At 34.3% G+C, this 23,971-nt stretch overlaps 1 protein-coding gene across 4 annotated transcripts in view; it reads right to left on the bottom strand.

Moving 5' to 3' along the window:
- ANKRD12 (ankyrin repeat domain 12) overlaps window positions 1-23,971 on the bottom strand; it is a 124,680-nt gene that overhangs the window by 17,418 nt on the left and 83,291 nt on the right. For 3 of the 4 annotated variants that reach the window (XM_035013797.1, XM_035013795.1, XM_035013796.1), the window contains one exon: window positions 1,363-6,065. In XM_035013797.1, coding sequence (XP_034869688.1) covers window positions 1,363-6,065 — 4,703 coding nt within the window. Of the gene's footprint in view, window positions 1-1,362; window positions 6,066-22,487; window positions 22,568-23,971 lie in introns of all 4 variants that reach the window. The other variant, XM_035013798.1, reaches the window with a different exon arrangement.

Raw genomic sequence — 23,971 nt, 5'->3', positions numbered from 1 at the left:
CAGGCTACCTGTCAGAAGGGCCACCCCAATCCAGAGCTCCTGTGGGTTCAGATGAAATGAGTGCTGCAACTATATTTGACTTCTTGCTCTGCTGAACTGTGGTTCCTTCACACGGTTACAGGTATTGTTCCTGACAACACTCACCAAGAAGCTTCTTGCACACAATCTCAGGGTTCACTTCCTAGGGAACTAAACCTTTGACCGGTATCTGCAGATCTTTTAGGTGATGCTGCCTAGGAGGCACCTACAGCTGACTGTGGTGGTCAAGAGAGATGACATGGCTAGGTAAGAATTTTGGGGGACTAAACTGGCATATGGAAGAGTACTGAAACCACAGGAATAGCCAAGACCACAATGACAAAGAGTTGACTGAAGATTTGATTCCTAGAGAACTCTGATGCTTAAAGGGGTGGGTAGAGGAGTCATTAAAAGAGAGAGAAAAAGATAAGTCACTGAGGCAAGGGAACCAGAAGAGAGTACCATCATGAAACCAACGAGGGGCAAATTTCATGAACAAGACAGTTACAATGTCAAACATGACAAAGATCAAGTAGAAAGAAAAAGAGGCCAACAAATCTGGCATTACAAACTCACTGGTGATCTGTGCCGGTGCATATGGTTTAAGGGATGAACAGAAAAAACATCAGGTATAGGCTACTCTTCAAGAGTGCAGTGGTAAAGGAAAGACAGAGGGAGATCTTGACAAATGGCAGAGTCACGGGGTAACTTTTTTCTCCCCAGGATGAAGGAGAACCAAATCACTGGTGCTTAATAACTCCAGTCTGTCAATAGGGTGTTCGGAGTGGGTGGATAAAGGCCAATAGAGAGAGAAAATTAAAAATATACGAGCAAGAAGTGGCTCTACAGAGGAAAGTTCCAGAGAAGACTGTTTCAGAAGCACATGTAAATGAGTTACCTTTCAAAGAAATAAAAGCGTACCTCTTTTGGGATGAAAGGAAAAGCAGGTAAGGAAAAAGAAAATACTGTAGACTGATCGGTAAGGTAGCCACTAGCCACACATGGCTATTGAACACTTACTGAAAATGTGAGCCACACTTAGTTTGAACTGAGATGTACTATTACGTACAAAGATTTCCAATACTTGGTACTATATATCTATATCTATATCTATATCTATATATATCTATAACGTGTCTCATTCATAAATAATTTCTCTACACGGATATATTTTGAAATAGGATTTTCAATATACTCAGTTAAATAAAATGTTAAAATTAATTTTACCTGTTTCTTTTTACTTTTTAAAATGTGGCTACTAGAAAAATTAAAACTACATTAAGTGACTCGCATTATACTTCTACTGGACAGTATTGCAAATGAATATCAAGTGATGTTACTTACTGTGGGAATGCAAATCTTGCTTAAGGGGTTTCCATCCAGGAGGTATGATCCATTAAATGTCACATATTCATCATAATACTGAGGTGCTTGAGGAATAACACTACATAACAATTTGCGCTTTTCTTCAATTTTTTTCCGTATATGCAAGTATTCGAAATACGGATTTGCTCTCTCTGAACTGTATGGCTGAATCTCATCTAGTTTCAGAGAATCTACAATGGCTGCCAGAGACTGCTGAGTTTTCTCTTTTGCTTGTAGTAAAGAGGGACTCACTTGAACAGGCTGAGGTACACGTGACACTTTCCTTTTCCGTGGGTGGTGAATCTGAGGATCATCTTCTTCAGTTAATCTTATTCTTCCTCTAGGAGATGATGATTCACTGTCTTTTTCTGATAATAGTGTACAGCTAGCAAGAATCTGTTTGCTTTGATTTGTCACTGTAGTTGCTTTGTTTCTAGTCATCCTTTGAGGGATTTGGTTTTCAGTTTTATCGTCTTCAGCATTTTCTTCTAATTCTACTTTACCTACTTGACCGTATTTATGCATCTCTGGTTGAGCTGATTGTTGCAAATGGTTTTCCAGACTTGATAAAGTGCTTTGTTGTGATTCTTCATCTTCAATGGAAAGCAAGCACTTTTCACCTTCAGGGCAATGTTTTGGATTATCTTGTTCATTTAGGTTTCCTTTTGGCATCCCTGTACTCATTTCACATAAATCAGACTCACACTTATCATTCAAATGAGTTAAGACCAAACTCTCCAGTTTTTCTTTTTCATGTGAAATAACCTGAATATCAGATGTGCTATTTTCAACCTCATGGCCATTGGAAGACTTATACATTAGTTTGCTAAATGTGTAATGTGCATTTAGCTGGGAAGAAGCATCACTTCCACTAAAGTCTTTTTCTGATGGTAATACAGGCAAAGTATTAGCCTTTTCAAAATTTGGTGATGCTTCTTGAACAGTGCTTTCAGAGTACACTGGGACAAAGGCATCTGCCTTTTGAACATCTGTTAGGACAAAAGTATTCTCCATCTCTTTCATAGATTCATTATCAGGATCTAAAACAGAATTGATCATTTGAACTGCATTTTTCTGTTGTAAAATACCCGGCTCTTGATTGGCAACATATGACATAGACATATGTTTAGAAAGAGATTCAGCATCTGAAACTGATTGGCTGTGGAAAGAGCAAGGTTGTTGTGAAGGCAGAAAGGACGCTGGGTCCTGAGCACAAGAGTTTCCTGGCAGTTCAGTCTGGAAAATATCAGTGTTCTGTTCTTTCAATATTTTGTTTTCAGAATTACAAAAACCCTGAACAGAAGAATCTTGATCAGGTGTACTGGAATTTGGGCACATCAAGTCACTGGTGCTTAATGACTCCAGTCTGTCAATAGGTACCTCCCATGATTTATTTTGGATCACACCAACCTGATTAGATGGTTCTAAATGCACGGGACTGTCCATTAAAGTGCCCATTGGAACAGTACTCTTGATAACATTTATATCAGCTGAAATATATTTGCTGCTTACAGATCTAGTTGGAGAGGCTGCAAAACTGGAATGTATGTTAGACACATTTGAAAGTTCTCTTTCAGGCACATTTGAGGACACCTCAGATTTGGGAGAAGGACAAACATCTCTTGGCACAGCTAAGCCACCTTGACTGCTTTCTTCTGATATGGTTTGGAATTGTTTTGTATGTTCACAAATGACAGATGGCATGCTACATCTTCGAACTTCTACAGTTGGTCTCCCCTCATTTATAACTAGTTTAACATCTTCTACAGAAGATGATCGGAGATGGGATGTTGGAAGTCTGCTTGTATATGGTGGTTTAATCCGCTCTGGAAGTTCAGCCAAGCTATCTAATTCTCTTTCATGAAGGGCAGGAGATTTGGCAACTGGCAAAAAAGGTGACTGGGAAAAGGACATTTGGGAATCTGAACCCTCTAACATAAAGTCAGAGTCATACTCAACTGGAGGCCTGGGAGTCGTCACTGTAGTATGGCAGGAATCTTCTGAGCTAGCAACTGAAATCATGGATACAGATCTGGAGCTGAGACCTGGCTTTTCACTTTCTGATCTAGGAGATCTGTTTAAACTATTATCTGAAACAAAAGATGACTTCCCTAAATTTGTTATATTTTTGGTGTCAACAGATTGTGATCTGTTACTTACAGCATCTTTAGACTGTTTCTCTTTGCTATAGGTATCAGTCAACTCTGAACTCTTTGACCTAGTAAGTTCTTTATTTTTGGACTCAGCTAGTGCATGCTTTGTTTTTTCTTTATCTTTTACTTTAAGTTCTAAACAATTACGATTTCTCAACCGCTCCTTTTCTTTTTGCTTAATTTTTTCTTTATGTTTTTTGTGCCACTGCTCTATTTCTAGGTCTTTAAGGCTTAGCATTCGTTCAAAACTTGTCTGCATTAAATCATCATTCACTAACCTCTTTTCTTTAGGTCGAGTATCTTTTGATGCTGGTGAGGACTTAAGTTTAGGCTTATCTGCTTCAGATTTTAGTTTGAGTAAACTATTTAGTTGAATTTTATCCTTATGCTTGTCTCGTTCTTTGTATCTGTCTATATCTTTATCTTTTTTATCTTTTTCTTTTCCATCTGGGGTTTTCAAAGGTTCATCTTTTGTTTTTTCTTTAAGGGATAAAGTTTTCTCATGTTGTGCTTTACTACTGTCTGCTATACTTGACTTCTTCTCTTCCTGGAAGTGTTTGGAATTAGTTATATTTACGCCTTCTTTATCTCTAGATTTTTCCTTTTTATCTACCTCCCTGTCTTTTTCTTTATTTTTGCTTTTTTCTGATTTAGTATAGTCACTATTGTCTGCTTGCTTGTTTTTTTTTTCTATCAAATGCTTTTCTTTGCTTTCTGCTAGATGCCTCTCTTTTTCAGGTTTGTCATGTTTTCTCTCCATCTTTTCTCTACTTTTTTCTCTATCATCAGTTTTTTTCATGGTGGTCATATTTTTTATCTTCTCGCCTTCTTTATGGCACCTCTCGGTGTGATGTGAATACAGCTTGTCTTTTTCTTTTATTCTGTCAACACAGTCACTAAGATCTAACTTGTCTTTCTCTGACTTATGCTCATGTTTGATCTTCCTCTCTTTTTCAGAACTTTTTCTTTCAGTCTTCTCAACATCCTTTTCTTTAGTTTGAAACCGCCTCTCAGATTTTTCCTTACTTTCTTTTATATGCTTTTCTTGTTTTTCCATCTCTGTTTCCTTTTCCATTGAGTGTAACCCTATAGATTCTTCACTGGCATTTGTTCCTAAAGAACTGCATTCTGTTTCTTTATCTATGGGTATATTCTCTCTTTCTTCTTTTATATCTTTTATTTTTTCTTCCCTGAAAGATTTCTCACTTTCCTTTTTAATCTTCTCTCGTTCTTCTTTGAAATTCCTCTCTTTTGAAATATGCTTTTCCTTGGTTGATTTATCATCTTTTATGTTTTTTTCCAATTTTGATTTTTTTTCTGTTAGGGACTCATGTTCCATATTTAAAAACAGATCTTCAGTCTCATCACTTTTAAAAAAATTCTCTTTCCAAAATTCTCTGTCAAATTCTACACTCCGCTGCAGCTCTTTAGCACTATCTCTATTTTTGTATTTTTCCTTTTCACCTTCAATTTCTTTTTTATGCTTTTCTTTTTCCCTCTCTTTATGCTTTAATTTATGCTTTTTTAATGTTTTACCCTCTTTATCCATTTTTTTCAGCGTGCAATCTGAATTTTCAAATGTTGGACTATGATCTTCATCCTTTACTTTGGCATTTGACTTTTCACCAAATTCTAAGTGGAAATCTTTCTGATGTTTATTTTTTTCCTTATGCTTACAAGATTTTACACTTGAACTTTCCGGCAAGAATTCTGATTCTGTATTATCATACCGAACAAGATCAGGCTGTAATGACATTTCAGAACTTCCTGGTGATAAACATGTTTTAGTATGTTCCTGTTTTAGTGGTGCTGACTGCTTTTCACTTAGTCCACAAGAATGTTTAGGAGATTTACCTGTGGAGATATGAAATAAATGTAACGAAGTATCATCTTTTGGGCTAAAAGATTTTCTAAAATTCCCCTCCTCTCTGGTCTTTTCTGAGCAATCTAGTGCAGTATTAACTGTCAAGTTTGTTACTCTGGTATTTTCTTTCCCCTCTTTTTCTTGCTTCAGCTCTTGGTTCTCTTTATTTTTGTTCTGGTTCTTTAATTTTCTTTTAACTTTGCCTTTCTGTTTGTGTTCATTTGAAACTCCATATTCCTTTTTGGTTTGTGTATCAGAATTTGATGTTTCAGGGACAGAACATGGAGCAGAAACCTTTTTATTCTGAAGAATTTCTTCATCTGAACTTTCAGAACTTGAATACAAAACTCTAGATGGCTTTTGTTTTTTACTTTTAAATGATTTAGGATAGAAAGCTTTCTCCTGTTTTGTAAATAAACTATTCTTTTCTACTTCAGCTTCATTCTCTTTTCGTAGCTCTTTCCTAAGAATATGTCTGTCATCAATCATTTTATTTATCTCTTCATCATCATCATCTTTGAACTCATATTCATCAAGAGCAGATGGAAGAGGTGCTTTACTGGGAATTATCTGTTTACTTTCACAGATGAGAGAGTCTTTCTCTGTCTCAGAGTCAATATTTTCATCAACACTGGAAGGATTTACAGACCGAGCCTCTTCAGAATCTAGAATAAGAAGAGAAAATCTGTTGTTGGTCAAGAGACAATTGCCAGAAAAATAAGGCTGAGAGAAAAATATAGCATATAAAGTAACTATTTCAATTCAGAAAAAAATTTCAGAATTATATGTGAATAATACAATAAAATATGTAAGAACTCTGCTACAGTATTTTGGAAAACCTTTATAAAGAATCTGCTTCATAATGGGATCCCTTGACACTTCTAAAAGCACACAGTATAATGAATTCAGAATTCACATATCAAAGATACATGATATAAAAATGTATAGTATAAAGCAGAAAATCCAGAGGACTGAATTCAGGGGAAACACTGGTTATATAAAATTTTACATATATGTACATTTTTTTTTTTTCTGGAGAAGAATATTGAAGATTCTCTGATGCAAAAAGGATTAAGAACCACTAACTTAAAGGGACTAATTAAGTATATATCACCTACTGTCTTATATGTTTCAGAATTTTTATGAATAAAATCACGAGGGATCAAGTGATTCTCATATAGTAACTTAAATAAAGGTGAATGGTTTTGCCTATACAAGACACATGACTATCTGCTTAAAAAAAAATAAAGTCATGTATCCCCCAATTACATAATCAAGGCTGTAAGAGATAATTGAATACATATGTAATTTGAAAAAAATTACTATGTTCCTTAGTTTTCTTATCTATAATTTAGACCTGACACTAATATAATACAATGGGGGGAAGTAATGGGCTCAATTTCTACACATTTTTAAGTACATCAAAATTACTTTTAAGTACATGGAAGTTTAATTGCATTCAAGTAGTATAAATGTAGCCAAAACACTGCCAGATTCTATTTCATTATATCACCTTTTTTTAAGATTTTATTTTTAAGTAATCTCTACACCCAACATGGGGCTCGAACTCACAACCCTGAGAGTCACATGCTCCACTGACTGAGCCAGTCAGGCACCCCTTATATCATTTTTAAGAAAAAGATTTTTTTCTTCTTCCTAGGTGGGCATCTTTTTTTAGCTGAAATGTATGCTGTATACATTGGGACTCAATCTGAAAGGAAACTCAGGCTTCTAACTAAAGGTAAAGAAAACTGAGGCCTCTGACCAAGGAGGAAACAGCATACTCACTATAAAAATGATAAATTTGTTAAGTATTTATTAAAATTGTAAATTTAATATAGTAAGCTTCCTCTAAACTCATCTAGCCTCCAAATACTCTTCTCACATAAAAATTCAAATTCCAGAAGCATTTTGGGGTGTCTATAAGGTACTGGGCACTGTATAGGAGCTCTGGAGAGATCACAATCTTATTTTTGGAGAAGAGGAATATTCTAATGAGTAATGTGGTTATACTGACACATGGTATAAAAAAGAACATTTTTGGAATTATAAGTGCTTGTATAGATGCTGCAAATGCTCCCCATTCCCAGCCATCAATATTGCAATATATAGTATCAAACTAAAGAACTGTATGTTGCAAAAAGGAACATCTATTTTGGAAGCAGTGTTTATTTTGGTCCCTGATTAAGTGACTACAAGAATAAGTTACTTATACAAGAGGTGTTATTTTCTATTGTTAATGTTTTATTTATAATTTGCTCTTGAGAACTTATCTTTATGTGTAGTTTTCCAGGATTTAATTCTTTATGATTTATATATAATTATTCTATTTATATTGTCTCTCCTTAGATGATTACTTTTATTGGAATTTAGGAATGCTTTTTTCCTTTGTATATCCCACAAAACCTCAGTTCTACACTAAGAATCAGACTTCAATAAGCATTTATTCTGTCCCATCAGGCACACAGTGTTAGGTGCCAGGTGGTGATAAGATAAAAAGACAGTCCTGCCTCTTTAACAGTTATACAACCTGATAATAGCCAAAAAGGCAATAGATACTAGGTTGAAAGGGTGCACTTGGGAAGCAGTCTGCTTGGGAGAACTAGAGAAGGAAAGCAGGATTCTCAAAGAAGTGGCACTAAAGCTAAGGCAAGAAAGATGTACAGGGATTTCAGGGCATAGAAATAACAATGACCTGAACGAGCAGATCCAATTACAGCGTGCATACCATTTTACATATGGCTCTTTTCCATTGAACAGATCACATTTTCTCCTAAAATTAAATCTTCTTCATTACTATTTTTAAAGGCTGCATATTACATTAAGTTAATCTGTAATCATTTAAGTCATTTAAACATTCAGGTTGTTTCCAATTATTTGATATTATACATATCTAATAATGAAGAAAATTTTTTTGTACATGTTACTTGAAAACAGCAATATATCAATTTGTGTATGAAAAAAGAAATGAGAAATGCATCAGAAGAGTATCTGTGCTAAACTTTTTCTGGAGGAATTACGGGTGACTTTTATTTTCTTTTTCAAACTTTTCTCTATTTTCCAAATTCCTAGCATAACAGATACTTTATCATTAGAAAAAAATTTTTTTTAAAGTTCACTAATAGGGGGTGCCTGGGTGGTTCAGTCAGTTAAGTGTCCAGCTCTCGATCTCAGCTCAGGTCTTGATCTCAGGGTTATGAGTTCAAGCCCCATGTTGGCTCCTTGCTGGGTGTGGAGCCAACTATATATATATTAGATATAAAGTTCACTAATAGGTATGAAATAGCATCACCATTTTTTTGATTATTGGTGTGGCTCATTTTGCCATGTAGTATTTCCTCCTGTGTAATGTCACTTTATAATTTCTTCAGCCTATTTTCTCCTGGTCTTTTTATCTATGCATATTAATACATTATTTAAATTATACCACACATATAATCTCATGTATGTTTTGCTTATTATATCATAGTGCTTATCTTGAATATACATTCAAGATTTAGTGCAAATTCTTTAAGGGAATTAAACATATATGTGTACCATGAGAGATGTAAGATTTGTCACTTGTGTTCCTGATTCATCAACTGAAGGTAATTAAGCAGTGCTCTCCAACCCAGATATACTTTTTTTCCTATGGTTCTTTTTCAAAGACTACATTTTTAAAAGGGAAAATAAAAATGTAAGTTTTAAAGTGAGAAAGTTAGCTTGACACTAATTAATGTCCATGACAGGAGTGTGGCATTACTCCAGTGCAGGATTGTAACCTGGCTCTGGTCACTGAGTTGCATATGCCCAGTGGGCTTGCTCCATTGCAGGCTGGTTCTCAGCAGATGGTGGCAATAATCCTGTGCTGCTCTCATGAAGATTTTTTGCCTTTCTTAGGAGATGATCACTTTATACGGAGAAAATCACCTAGACACTCTAAATCCTCAAATTCTTATAGTCAAATGGCATGGCTATTATTATACTGTTTTTTTCCATTTTGTCCCAATCTTTTAGTCTTCAATTATCTAATCAGTAAATTTGAATTTGTATTTAAAACATATATCAAATTATTTGACAGAAAGTTCCTTTAAAAAATGTTAATGTTTGGGGAGCCTGGGTGGTTCAGCTAGTTATGAGTCTGACTCTTGATTTTGGCTTAGGTCATGATCTCGGGGTTGCGAGATCAAGCCCTGCGTTGGGGCTCTGTGCTGAGCATGAAGCCTGCTTAAGATTCTCTCCCTCCCTTTCTCCGGCTCATACACGTTCGCTCGCTCTCTATTGGGGGCAGGAGCAACACCAAGGGGGGGAGGGGCAGTGGGAGAGGGAGAAACAGACTCCCTGATGAGCAGGGAGCAGGAGGACAAGGAGCTCAATCCCAGGACCCTGGGATCATGACCTTTGCTCTGTTTATCATCTCAAACAATTTTATTTGGGAAACTAGAAGGAAAATGAGAAATACAAAGGTTAAGCAATCATTCAAGCATTTAACTTTTTGTTAAAGCATTTTTCTTCTCCATAAAAAAAATGCTAAATAATAAAAGAAGGCTTAATTGGTTAAAAACACGTAAATACATTTGAAATTTGCTCTTGTACTTCTCAAGGCACTTTCAGATATTGCAACAAACACTAGTGACACTTACAGAATAGTTAAATGTTATTTGAGGTCACTATTATCCTTAGGCTTGACTTTTTTCTCTACGGATACATTTCCATTTTTTCTTGTATGGTATCCAAAAAGGGGCAGCAGTCAATGCAGAGAGATGGTAACATATAAAGTAAATCCCTCTTTCAAAATCTCTCCAAAATCACCAGTGTGCATTTGACAAATCAATTACATCTCACAAGCCTAATAAGAAATTCAGTAGAGACCAGGCTTTTAAAATGGTTTGAATTATATTAATTTAGGAAACGTGTAATTATTCTAATGTCACATATATTCTGGGAGTGGATGATGATGATGATACAAAACTAAATACACCATGACCCTAAAACTTGAACTTATAGTGAAGTCCAGGTCTCTACTTTTCCTCAGAGCTTCAGATGCCTAACCTGGACATTCTGGGACTCATTCCAACCATCCTAACTCAAAATTGAGAACATTCAACTCCTTACTTTCTCTTCTGCAGCTTTTTCCTCTTGCTGCGTAAAGCCACTATCTTCCACTTCTGTAGCATACCAAGTAACCCACTTACTCCAGCTGAAAACCTCTGAGCCATTTTTAACATTCTCAATCCTCAACTTCCAAAATTAACTGTTCAAAGTTTCAATCTCTGGACTATCTCTTAAATCCATCTTCTATTCCCACTACCACTGTCCCAGCTCAGGTTCTCATCATTTCTTGCCTAGATCAGTTATCACTTTAACCACAATGTGGCCAGCATTACAGAACATATATGTCTCTTTTCATCTGAGGGCTCCCTACTCTAGGATAAAATAAAAACTACAAAGATGATGGTATGAGACTTCTGAAAATCTAAAACACTCTTCTCTCCTACTATCATTTATTCATAACAGCAATTATTATTCCTATATAAGAGACATGTAAACAGAGTCTGAGCCAGTTAAGCAGCGTGGTCCAAAGTTACGTCACCCTTAGGAAATGTATCCCAGGATGCTTTTGTCCAACTTCACAGTATTTTCTACATTGTCTCCCACCTTTCATTTCTTCTTGCTATTCGCATTAGCCATATTAACTAGTATACTACTCACTCTTCCCCAAGTTTACATGCATATTTATGTGGGTTCTGATCAGCTGCTCTTTAGTATTTCCCAACTACTTAACTAGAAGATATTTTAGATTAGAGGTTAGGGGGAGGAGCACTTCAAGAATTTACATATAGGAAGGGCTTAGGGTAGTCACCTGTTATGGGGAGGGTGTTGGGTAGGGGACTTGTCTTGAGGCTATGTTTGCATTGGTATTTATGGAGATTACATGTTTATTTGGAATGGTTTGGAAGGAGCTATATTTAACTTCTCATTTATCCTTTGGGAACATCACTTTAAAGGTGTGCATTTTTTTTTTAAATCTGTTATTCTCACCACCTGGGAGAGTTGAAGACTGTGTTTCCCAAAAAGGCAAAGGGAAGGCTATCTGCGCCACTATATATCCTCAATGCATTCCACCTATTGCTAGATGAGTACATGCTTAAATACATGCACGCACAAGATTTAGCTTCCTATAAACCTACGATAATATATTACTTTATAAACAGTGCCTCCCTAAATCTATAGCATCCAGAGAATGAAAACTTGTATTTTATATTTGTGGGATGGAGCATGGTAGGGATGGTAGTATGCTGAGAAAAAAAATGGCCTATTTATGGCATTTGAGACTCCTTTGTGGGAAGGTAACCTTCAGTGAGGTAGCTGTAATTTTCTGCTTGTTTTCCACATTATTCAACAGATACTTTAAACATAAGTCCATGACTTACACTTGGGGACTTTCATTAAAACATATAGTAGGTGCTTAACAGATGCAGAATAAATATGCAAGTACGGCGTTTTAGAACCACATTAAGAAATAAGAAATCAGGGGTGCCTGGGTGGCTCAGTCGTTAAGCGTTTGCCTTCAGCTCAGGTCATGATACCAGGGTCCTGGGATCGAGCCCCGCATCAGGCTCCATGCTCAGCAGGAGGCCTGCTTCTCCCTCTCCCATTCCCCCTGCTCGTGTTCCCTCTCTTGCTGTGTCTCTGTCAAATAAATAAAATCTTAAAAAAAAAAAAAAGAAATCAAGAAATCAAGTGGGGGTACATAGGGTAGAACAAGAGGACTGTAGAAAGGGATATAAACATGAAATACAAATTTATCCACTCTGCAAGTTTGTATAACATCCAGGTGGCAAATGATGTTGCCACTATCTGGGTAATTCATTGCTGATGTCCCCTTAAAACTCAGCAATTTGAAGAAGTGGCAAACATTTCCTCCACATGCCATTAGTTCCCATATCACCTGTCATGTGGAGCACAGCTGTTATTTGATTTGCTTTAAGCCACCTTGAATTTTCATATAGTTTGCACTTTCACACATTATGCACTAACATGCCTATCTTCCTATATTGACCTCATGCTCTCATATATCAGCTGCTGAACTTTTTTAGTTAGCCAGAAATTTATTTTTAAGCAATGGCACCATTTTTATATAGTGTTTATACAGTTATTTGAATACATATGTATTTTGTTTGTATTTATCAGAAAAACTGCTGATACTGGTAATAACACAATTAAGAGAGAAACTGATAGATGTAGTAAAAGTAGCAAATCTTAGAGGGCATGTTCTGCATGGAGCACTGGGTGTTATACGCAAACAATGAATCATGGAACACTACATCAAAAACTAATGATGTAATGTATGGTGATTAACATAATAACAATAAAAAAAAAGTAGCACATCTTTAGCCTCCTTCAGAAGCTCAATGAAGACTTCAATTCTGAAGCACAGGAAAATTAGAGAACTCATATGAAATACTAGATGTATATACAGTGTGTTGATATTCTGAAAAGTAGTGATGAAAATAAGGTTTTAAAATTATGGGAAAAATCAGCATGTAAAATATTTTAATAATTTATACGAAGAGTTTATGCCAATACTGCTAGAAATCAGTTTGAAAAGAAGCCCAATGTTCACCTCAGCCTTGACAAAAATTAAGAAAATTGATCAGAACCATTAAAATAATCTGCTCAACCTCCAGCAAAATTTCTTTGTAATAACTGCAAATGACTTTTCCTTCTCAATGTTAAAGCCAGTTTACCATTAAACTCACTATAGGTAAACTAAGAAAATTTGAAATTCAGGCAAGATAATACTTGGAAAAATAATTTTCCTTAAATGAAATCATGGAGATGCACTGAGCAAAATCCAGACTTTGGGAAAATTTACCAGCACATGATCAGGGTATTTCAACTACAAATTGCAAGAACATAAGAATGCAAGGGAGTTATCTACAGATTAAAAGATACTTGGAACATAGAACCCAATTTGCAATATATGGACTTTATTTGGATTCTGACTTTGAAAAAGTTAAAGAAAAAACCTTTTGACTTTATGAGGCAATCAGAACTTGGAACAGTAACTGGATATTTAATAGTAATAACATTTAGTCAGTTCAGGTATGATAATGGTATTGTGATTATGTTTAAAGTAAAAAAATTTCCTTCTTTTATAGGTAACTACTGAAACATTTTCCACTGAAATGACTTCAAAATGATGGGAGTATGAAAGAATGGAGAGGCAAAACAAATTAGCCAGAAGGTGGTAATTAGTAAAACTGGGTCATCAATACATATGGCTTCATAATATTGTTTTACTTTTGCATATATTTGAAAAATTTGATAATAAAGGTAAAATCATTAATTTGTTTACAATTACACTGTAATCTATTCAAAAATATTTTAAAAAATGAATACACTACGCAATATACAGAATAAAACAGAAAACCAAAACATATTTATTTGAGAGAGAGTGAGCACGAGCGTGAGAGAGAGAGAGATCATGAGCAGGGAGGAAGGGTAGAGGGAGAAGCAGACTCCCTGCTGAGCAGGGAGTCTGATGTGGGACTCCATCCCAGGACCCTGGCTGGGATCACCACCTGAGTCTTAAAGGCAGACACTTAACCTAAGACTGAGCCACCCAGGTGCCCAGAGTTTGTTTGTTTTTTTTAAATAATTTTCTTAATTTTCTGAGTACAGAGTCAGGTAACATGTAAGCACATTTTCAGGAATGTTATATATATGAGAATGTAAATTTTCATTGAAGATTTTAAAATAATGAATGGTAGACTCTATGGCAAACAACAAAAACACCAGCTATTTTACTTCATTTTCAGAACTCTTTTTGGCTAACAGAAGCTGCCACATTCATTCATAATCAACATGAGTTTCATCATGGCACGCTTTGAACAGTTATCATTAAGTCAAATAAATCTACACTAAACTCATATTGTTGTTTTATGCTGATACCAGGATCATCAGACTCGGAACTTTTCACACCCAGTGACAATCAGCATGGTACAATGGAAAAGTACATTGGTTCTGTCATTAGCCCTAGGTTTGAATCTTTGCTCTGTCACTTAATAGTCAGTAATCTAATATTAGGGATTAACTCACAGGGCTATTGTGAATATTAGATGAATTTACGTAACATGCCTAGTATATCCTGGTACATACCATGCATGTGATAAATATTAATTTATTGCTTAGATAAAAAGAGAAAAATATATCGTTAAATGAAAAGCACTTAAATAAAAAGTACATTTAACACGGCAAATTAAATAAAGCACACATTAACTTAAAGCCAGAACTGAATCCCATAACCTTTTGTATTTAATTTAGTATCAGAAAATTGAAGACAAAAAGATTCAAGCTGACTCCAGGTACTTATTTCACTTACTACAGGGTTACAATGGAGGTATGTGGTCCTTCAGAATGAGGGCAACAGAAACCACCAGTTTTTCAAGTAAAAACTGGACATATGTAGACAAAGACTTTTCCTGGGGTAAGGAGGAGGGGCAGGTGGAGGCAGTGAGGGGAAAGAAGAAATAGAGTGAACCAAGAAACAATTTTCTTATATTACTGTCTGGTGGAATTTATATTTTTAAACATAAAAAATACTAGTCATAAAAAGACAACTACTTATGTAAAAGATTTTTTAGTATTCCTCAAAGAAGGGATGGGAAATGGGAACGGAAACAGAGAAGGGGAGACACAATTATATAATTATTTCATTTGCTAATTGGAATTTAATGCCATTATAGAATGATTTAAAAACAAGTGTTTCTTCTACAACTTAGTAAGTAGATGAGAACTTTTTGTTGAAAATAATCCATGGGGAAAGCTTAACATACCGTATTTACGCAAGTCTATAAATTACCTCATTCATTTTTGTACCCACCTTATATGTCTAGGGTACTACTATGTAATAATGTTAATAATACATTTGTCCATGACCTTATAGTTAATAAGTGGCAGAGCTAGGTCTTCAAACCCATTTCTCTGACTCTAATATCGGTACTCACAACCATCATGCTGTTACTTCTGAGTACATAAAAACTCTAAATATAGTCAGGATGAACTATACAAACACCCAGTAAAACCATGCCATAATCCATAAGCATTCATATGAAAACCTTCTACTTCTTTATGTTTATTTCATGATGGGAGTATATCAAGAAAATAACTCTGCCACAAAAACCTAGGCTCTACAATAAAGGATTATATTAAATCTGTTAACCTAACATGTAAAGTATTTGAACTAAGAAAGTAACAAATAATGGTGTTAAACATACCCACCTGAGGTTAAAGCTGAATTTCAAATGTGAACTCGCTATCTCTCTATTCTTTGTGTGATTTTGAGATATTCACATCTTAGATACACAATATCTTGATTTATATATTCCGTAAATACATGAAATAAGAGATTAAAAACACCTCACTCATTGACTATTAATACAATTTATAAAGGAAAAAAAGTCAGGGGATGGGGAAGATGGGTGAAGGTAGTTAAAGGGTACAAATTTCCAGTTATGAGTAAGTTCTGAGGATATAATGTACAGCATGATGACTATAGTTAACAACACTGTATTGTATATTTGAAAGTTGCTAAAAGTGGATTTTAAAAGTTCTCACCACACAGATGAAATTGTAGCTATGAGGCCATGGATGTGTCCTCTAACCTTACTGTGGTAATTCTGCAGTATACACATATACGAAATCATTACACTGTACACTGTACATTTACATGTTATATGTCTATTGTATCTCAATAAAGCTAGAAATAAAAAAATAAAGGAAAACCAGCTATGTTGTGACTGCCTTAAATGACTACAAACCTGTGAACTTGAATAGATTTTCCATCTTTATAATGGTAAATACAAATGACATTTTTAAAGATTACAAAGCTACAATATTATATAAGTATGGTTCTCAACATATCATTTTAAATAATTAGACATGTCTAATGTGATAACCTTATTTCATATTTTCACTATTTTTAAAACTAATATTTATCAAGTGTATTCTGTGCCAGTTGATATTCTACATGCGTTCATGTATTAACTCATTTAACCTTTGTTTACAACACCTTGATGAGGTTTGTACTGTAATCTCTGTTTTACAGATATGGAACTTAGCATACACAGGTTAAATAACTTGCCCGTAATTAGAGATCCAGGGATCAAATCTAGATAGTATGGAATACTAAAATCTGAGCTTTATTATTAAACAGCCATTTCAAAAAGAGTAGAAAAAAAATGCTTTATGACTTGATTTCCATTACCAAAATATCCACAATGTTTAAAGTTGTGTGTGTGTGTGTGTGTGTGTGTAACGTACTCAAACAGAACTAAGTATTCTTTTAACACAAGGAAGATTACTTAAAAAAAACACAAAATTTACATTTGGAATGTTGTTTGCTTATGTCATTTTTATTCAGTGATGGGCTAGTGCATTAAAAGTCCTAAGCTATACCTCTTTGGTAATCTTTATTTATTATAAAGATTGTTTTCATTTCCTTTATTTTCAAGGATCATTTACTATTCTTTTATTACAAAAGTAAAACAGTTCATGACAGAAAACCAAGAAATAGAGATGGGTAAAGAAAAAAAGCTACCCATTAAATAATCCCACCACCCAAGAGAATCATTCTTCATAACTTACAGTACTACACTTGATTTTATTTGAATTTAACTTAGAAATAATAAAGGGAACAGAATTTCTGAACTTCAGATCTGTTCTCTTGACTTTTCTAAATTGCCTAACCAACAGACACCTCTTACTGCCATTTCAGAAAGCATGTATGTGCTCCATGAGCAGCCCAAAATCTGTCACATTTTAGCTTGCTTTATAATTAGGCCATGAATTGTTCCTATGTTTTATTTTCCCTGGAGTTTTCACCTTTTTTCTTGTTCATCAGCTCAGACAATATGCCTTCATATCAGTAATACCAGACACAGTGAACTCTCAATCTAACTCACACAACATGTGTATTGTTATCTACTCTTTTCTTGATAACATTCCTCATAAAGCTGACATTTTGTTCAAAAATATGCTAATTGCTCATTGCTGTCACTCTGGAATTTTTCACCAAAATCCCGAGTTAGTCTTTGTATCTTCCTTTTAGACTTGTATTTTGTGTCACTAAAGAGAAATATATGTGAATAATTTTTTCAGAAAAAGAATAGAAAGCATGTCCAACGAGGTTTTAGCCTTTACGCTTGAGTGATAGGTGGGTGGGAATGGAACTCTAGGTTCAAAATAATATTTCACAGAATGCTCTAACTATAGCTCCACCTGTCTTCTAAAACATTTAAGGATGAGAAATCTGATGCCAATCTCTTTCCTTTGTAGGTAACATGTTTCCCTGTGATTCTGGGAGCTTATAGGATTAAAAAAAAAAAAAACCTTTATCCTTGAAGTTGTGATGTATCGAGATGTGGAGTTTTTTTCCCTTTCTTTCTATTCCACAAACGTAAATCTTTCTTTAAAAGACATTTTCTTCAATTAAAAAATCTATTTTCTTCTTAGCATTTGCTCTTTTTGTAAGATGAATACTATATTATCCTGGGCATGTGTTCTGTTTTTGTTATCATTTTTCTCATATTTCCAATGTCTCTTTAAAAATGTTTTATACATTGCTCTTCTCTTTGATCTCAAGATCTTCAGCAATGTCCAGTCTGTTCTTTAGTCCTGTATAGAATATTTATTTTCAGTAATGATAAATATTTTGAGTTCGAAGGACTTTCCAGGTCTACTTTTTCACAGCAGCCTTTTGTTGTTATTGCCCACCAAGGCTCTCCAAGAAAAACTTATCCTTCTGCTTTCTACATTATTTATATTTTCCAAGATCAACTGTTCTGTTTGTTCATCTTGGCCCTTTTGTCTTTCATTCACTTGACTTTCCTTAAATCTCTGTATTTCTTTTTGTATTGATAAAGGGGAAAACTCATTTCTTCAGCAGTTTTGTGGTGAATCTCTACAATAGGCCTCTCCTCCTCTGAGAGGACTTTGCAATGATCTGTGGCTCTCTCTAATCTCAGTCTTCTGCTGAGACTGTTCCCTGAAAAAACTAAGTTTCAGAGATTCTCTGAGGCTTCACTGGAGGAGTACCTCACAACTGCTGCAAGCCTCTCATATGTATTTTGCGTTGTTCCTTTGCTCTGTAATAGTTCACTAACCGCAACTAACATATTTAAGGACTAATTATACAAGTTATTTATATTATATAGCCAAAGAAGTAACACTAAAAAAAATAGACCTGCATTTTAGGAAACAAATCATTACAGCTTTCATATCCCTAAACTGATTGAGAAATATAGCTTGGAGACCGGGAAATAAAACATTGGGTAATTTTATATAGTCTCTTGTAAATCTCAACTTCTAAGCCACAATTTTCCTAAGTAAAGTTTAGGCATTTTAAAGATTTTATTTTTAAGTCATCTCTCTACCCAATGTGGGGCTTGAACTTACAACCCTGAGATCAAGAGTTGCACGCTCTGTGCCAGCTGGGTGCCCCAAAGTTTAGGTATTTTAATACTGCTTTATAGAAGAGAAGTCATACATCTATCTGGAAATAAGTATGCCATATGAGGACATATTCTCACTGTATTTCTACAGTAATAGTTGTAGGTAAGAGAATTAAAGTCAAGAGTTTAGGGGCAAGCTGGGGAAGGAAGAGAATATAATCAACAGTTGAAAATACAAAGTCTAAAAGTAAAATCTACATAGGAAATAAAATCAAGTACCACAACACTCTGTATACTCCCTCACTTAATTGTAATTAGTTATACACTGCCTTTCTACTAAAATGTCAGTAACATAGAAACTAATTCTATAAAGTATAAATTAATCAAGATTTTTCTCCTAAAAATAAGACTAGTATCACTACAAAAATTTTGATGTCACTAAAGGAAACTGACAAAATCACCCAGTCTCAGCTAATTCCGTAAGATTATTATATAGTACTATAATATATATATACGTATATATATACATGTATATATATATATGTATATGTATTACATGGAGGTCCTTTTAACCATGACTAGATAAAACATTCTTCTGCAGACAGGATGATATAGCTAAGGCTGAACTCATTCAAATGTATGCATATATAATAAATATTTTAAAAAGTCAAAGGGTTCTGCCCAAATGTACCCTTTACAGAGTTTTAGTCTTAAATATTCAGTAATATCTCAACTACCATAATTATGTGACAGACTCACTTTAAGTTGCTAGACCCTGGCAGAAATTCAGTTTGTAATGAAAACCATCAAGCTAACATATTATTAACAAAAAACCTATTAGCTTGGTATTTATGATAAATAACTTTACATATTTTGGGTAAATACACTTGAAATATCTTGACTACTATATGTACATGAACTTCAAAGAGGGATATTTAGCAGACCATTATTTTATGTAACATAGAATTTCAAGACTTATAAAGTATTCATTTGCAGACATCCAAAAAACATCTCAGCTGCAACCACAATTCTCCACTTATTTTTCTGATAGATGAGCAAGTAAAAAATATAGAACTGTGTAATTTTTATAGACACTGCTAAAAAGTGAGTATCTACAGTAAATGGTAATTTAGTTAACTTTGTTTCCTTTTTCTCCACTTAATTTTGACATATATATTTTTCTTTAAAAAACATTCCGTGTAGAATTAAAAATTCTTAAGCTTTGGAACTAGGTCGCTATAATTAATCCACATAAGACATATGATAAAATCTGTATTGATTTGAAAGTACTGATTTTCAAATAAGAGAAGTGTAGAGGGTTTTTTTGTTTGTTTGTTTAGGATTCAGGAAGAAGCAGCGTGATATTTAGGAGAACGTTTGAAAAATTAAAATCAGAACTCTGTGTGTAAAGTGTACCATATATGTCACAAAGCAGAGGAGAAAAAGCAGAGCATGCGAAAACACTATGCAAAACACTATGGAATTTCTTCTGGTTGGGCATTCAATCAAAGAATATCTAATTGCCTATCATGCTGTATGCTCAGCCCTCCGTATATTATGGTTACCTAAGTGTCTTTCATTTCTTCTAAGCACTGGTACTACAGGGATATGTGAAAAATAAAGGGTGCTGAACACCCAACACTGTGCTTGCTGCCACTCAACAATTTCAGAAAAAGATTTAATCAAAAAGGTTGCTAACAGTTCTAATTAAATAAAATAAGGTTCTTGGGTTATAAATGGATTATAGTTTTCCACACTTGACCTAACCCACTTCCTAACATTTATACTGGAAGTGATTTAAAAATGCCATTTGGAAAGCAAGAAAATAAAATATTCTTTACATCTTAAACAGAAAAATCCTTAATTTTAGGTATGCTAACATACAAACTCCTTTATCCTATAAAATGCTCTATCAAGTCTAAACTTCTAATGATCACGTATGTTGATATATATTTTAACAATCTAAAAACATCTTATGTAATTTCTTCCTGTAGATACCTTCATACTTCTAAGGTTAAAAGGTGTGCTTTGTTAAAAGGTTTCCTAAGGTGATGCTTCTTCCTATGGTTAAACTGTTAACATCACATAATCCATTTAATAAAAATTTCTGGTATATTTTGACTTAAGTAATTGTTTTTTTTAATCTCTTGATTTATTAACTGTTATAATTCCATATATGCATGTATCAGCCATATTTTCATAGCTCCTGAAATATAAAACTGAGGAAATGAGTTTCACAAATTATGACAATATATTTAGAATAGTTAACAATTTACTATTTTAATTTAAGAAAATAAGGCTTCAAAATACTGGTCATTTTGTGTATTTTATGACACAGAAATGTACTCCGTAAACATCAGTGGTAACAGTATATCACTGTCTTTTTAGAAGTTTCTTAATCTGTTTTACAGCAGATGCTAAAATGTAGCTCATCTATTTATTATGATGGAGCATCTCCTTGCTTAAGTTGAAGTATGCAAGTGAGCAAAGCTTACAGCAGCTGCTTAATAAACAAGGCCAGATTTCTAGTGGTCAAAGTAAAAGAAAAAGGTGAATAACTTTTTTGACAATGACTGGCATTTTCAACTTTGTTCAGTGGCCACTTTGTTTAAGTAATAAAATCAATGTCTGCAAATTTACAACAGAATCTCTACTTTGGCAATTAATGAATGTCAGAAAGTACTGGGGCGGGCACTGTGTGACACAGAGTTACCCACTTCTCTACACCATAATTATGTTTCATGAGCATGATATGGCTCTCTGAATATGACTGAGTCCTCAGCAGGGTAGCAAGAAGCAAATATTTATAGCAAACACCATTATTAGATAGAATTTCTATGCAGGAAGATAATATGGAATAAGACTGGGAAAAGGGTAGAAGTTGGCGGGTGGGAGGGGGGAAAGACTAAAGAATTATGCAAATTTAAAAGTGCTGCACATTGGTACTAACTGTACTAACCAGGACATGTATTCCTGCAACGGTATCATAAATGTTCGATGTGTATGACATAGGACAGCTATTCAGTGTAGTCCTTGAACTGAGGCCAGTCTGCAAATTGTTTATTACTAATCTGTGAAGAAATGAGGAGCCTGCACCAAAAATGGAAATCAATTATGTCACTAGCACACTGGTTAGCTCAGCTGATATTTACTCACAGCCTTTTTTCCTTTTTGATAAAAGGAAGGAATGCATTGATTTACATTCTGGAACAAGCTCCTTATCTTGAGGACCAATAACAGTTTGTGGAACAGCTACCCTGACCTGAGTAGCACTGTCATAAAGCACAATGCCTAATGGAATAAACCATATTTAAAATGTTACATATTTAACACCCTTTATTTCCTCCAAATTTAGTAATTTCTAAAATTCAATGCCTTGGTTATATTCTCTAACTTTGCAACACTTAAAGTGTATCTGTCACATGGATGATGTGATATACTGGATGGGTGATGATGCTATCAGGCCTTATACATACAAACAGCTATGGGCAGTTAAATTAATTTTCTATTAAATAGTAATACATTCTAAATTTAGATCAGATGAAGTTTGACAAAGTTAAGTCTAATAAGGACCTCATGTAAATTAAGCAATAAATTGGGTATTTTCATCAGTCTTTTTCAGCAACTCCAAAATCTTTGTATGATACTTACTGATGAGTTTTGCATCATTCCTTGAGGGACTTTGATCATGCAATAATTCAGGTACATTCATCATGTGGAAAATAAATATTCTGAAAAACCAATACATAGTTGATGAACACATGAAACAGTCAAAATCAGTGAAAATCAAAAAAGGTTCTAGAAGATGTGTTTCTAATTAAACATTTAAGCTTAAATAAGATACCTTCCCTCTTCCATGGGAAAAATTTGTTGTAGCACCTCTTTCTAATGGAGAGTTTTATAATAAAAGCTGCTTTTTATAGCTACTGTTTTCTGAAAAGACCAGAATTATAGAGTTTGTAGCCATAATAAATGGGAAAATTAACATATCATGTTATCATATATATCATATAACATCACATTTCTAAATTTCAAATCTTATTTTCTAACTTTCTTATGAAAGCCAGTGTACTTTCAGCTATTATGGTCTTGATTTCATATAGCACAAAGATGTTCAAATGATTTGCAGCTTGTAACTGGTAGATGGATTTACAAATATTTTAAAAGTAGAAACTGACAGGGATAGGTGGATGATTACATTAGTATCTCCATTTTCCTAATCAGCTGTATCTCTAGTACTTAAATAGTGCCTGACACATAATGAATGCTCCAAAATAGTTGCTGAATAACTGAACTGAAGGAAAAGGAGGAAGAAGAGCTTAGGACGACTAACAAGTGACATATGTATAGCTGAATGATGCTATCACCAATTGAGACAGGAAAAACAAGGAGTGTAAATGGAAGAAAAAGAAGTTCTATATTCAGGGCTACTGACTTCTGTGGAATTCTAAGCAGTAATATCCAGAGGGCAGCTAATACACAAGTTTGAGGCTTAAGAGAAAGATAGAGCGATTATTTGGAAGGCCTCACCACATTAATGGTAATTAAAACTGTGAGTGTGGATGAAATTTATCTGTGAGAATATGTGTCATGAGAAGAGTCCAGAAAGCAGAATCTTTGGAAAAACCAACACAGGGTGATGGGAATGAGGAAGAAATGAAGATGAGATTCTAGAAGGAAACTGAGAAGAAACAGTCCAGGAAGCTAGATGAAAGCCAGGAGAGAATTACATCCCAAAAACCAACACAGGAGAATTTTAGAAAGAATGTGGTCAACACTGCCAAAATCTACAGAAAGACTGAAAAGGCAGCTAAAGGATCTGGCAATTAGAAGATCATGTGTGATGTTAGTAAATAGATTCAACAGAGCACATTTAGCTAGGTATATATCCTTTCAGATTCTGCTCCATGCTTTTAAGATTTTACACAACGATATGTACATATACAAACATACACAGAGGTTTTAAAAACATTATTCATTTTACAAAAAGAGATATTACGATTATTTATCTTGATTTTTCTAACTCAAAAATATCTTATGAAAATCTCTCCAAGTAAGAGCAGTAAGACATGCTTGTACAATAAATTGTCCATTGTGTGGCTATCTACCTCAATTTATGCAACCAATCCCTTATT

The sequence above is a fragment of the Mirounga leonina genome, unplaced genomic scaffold (assembly GCF_011800145.1).
Source record: "Mirounga leonina isolate KUSES-001 unplaced genomic scaffold, KU_Mleo_1.0 Mir_167, whole genome shotgun sequence".
NCBI classification, from domain to species: domain Eukaryota; kingdom Metazoa; phylum Chordata; class Mammalia; order Carnivora; family Phocidae; genus Mirounga; species Mirounga leonina.
Note: the sequence above shows the minus strand (reverse complement) of the source record. Positions and strands in the feature narration are given on the sequence as shown.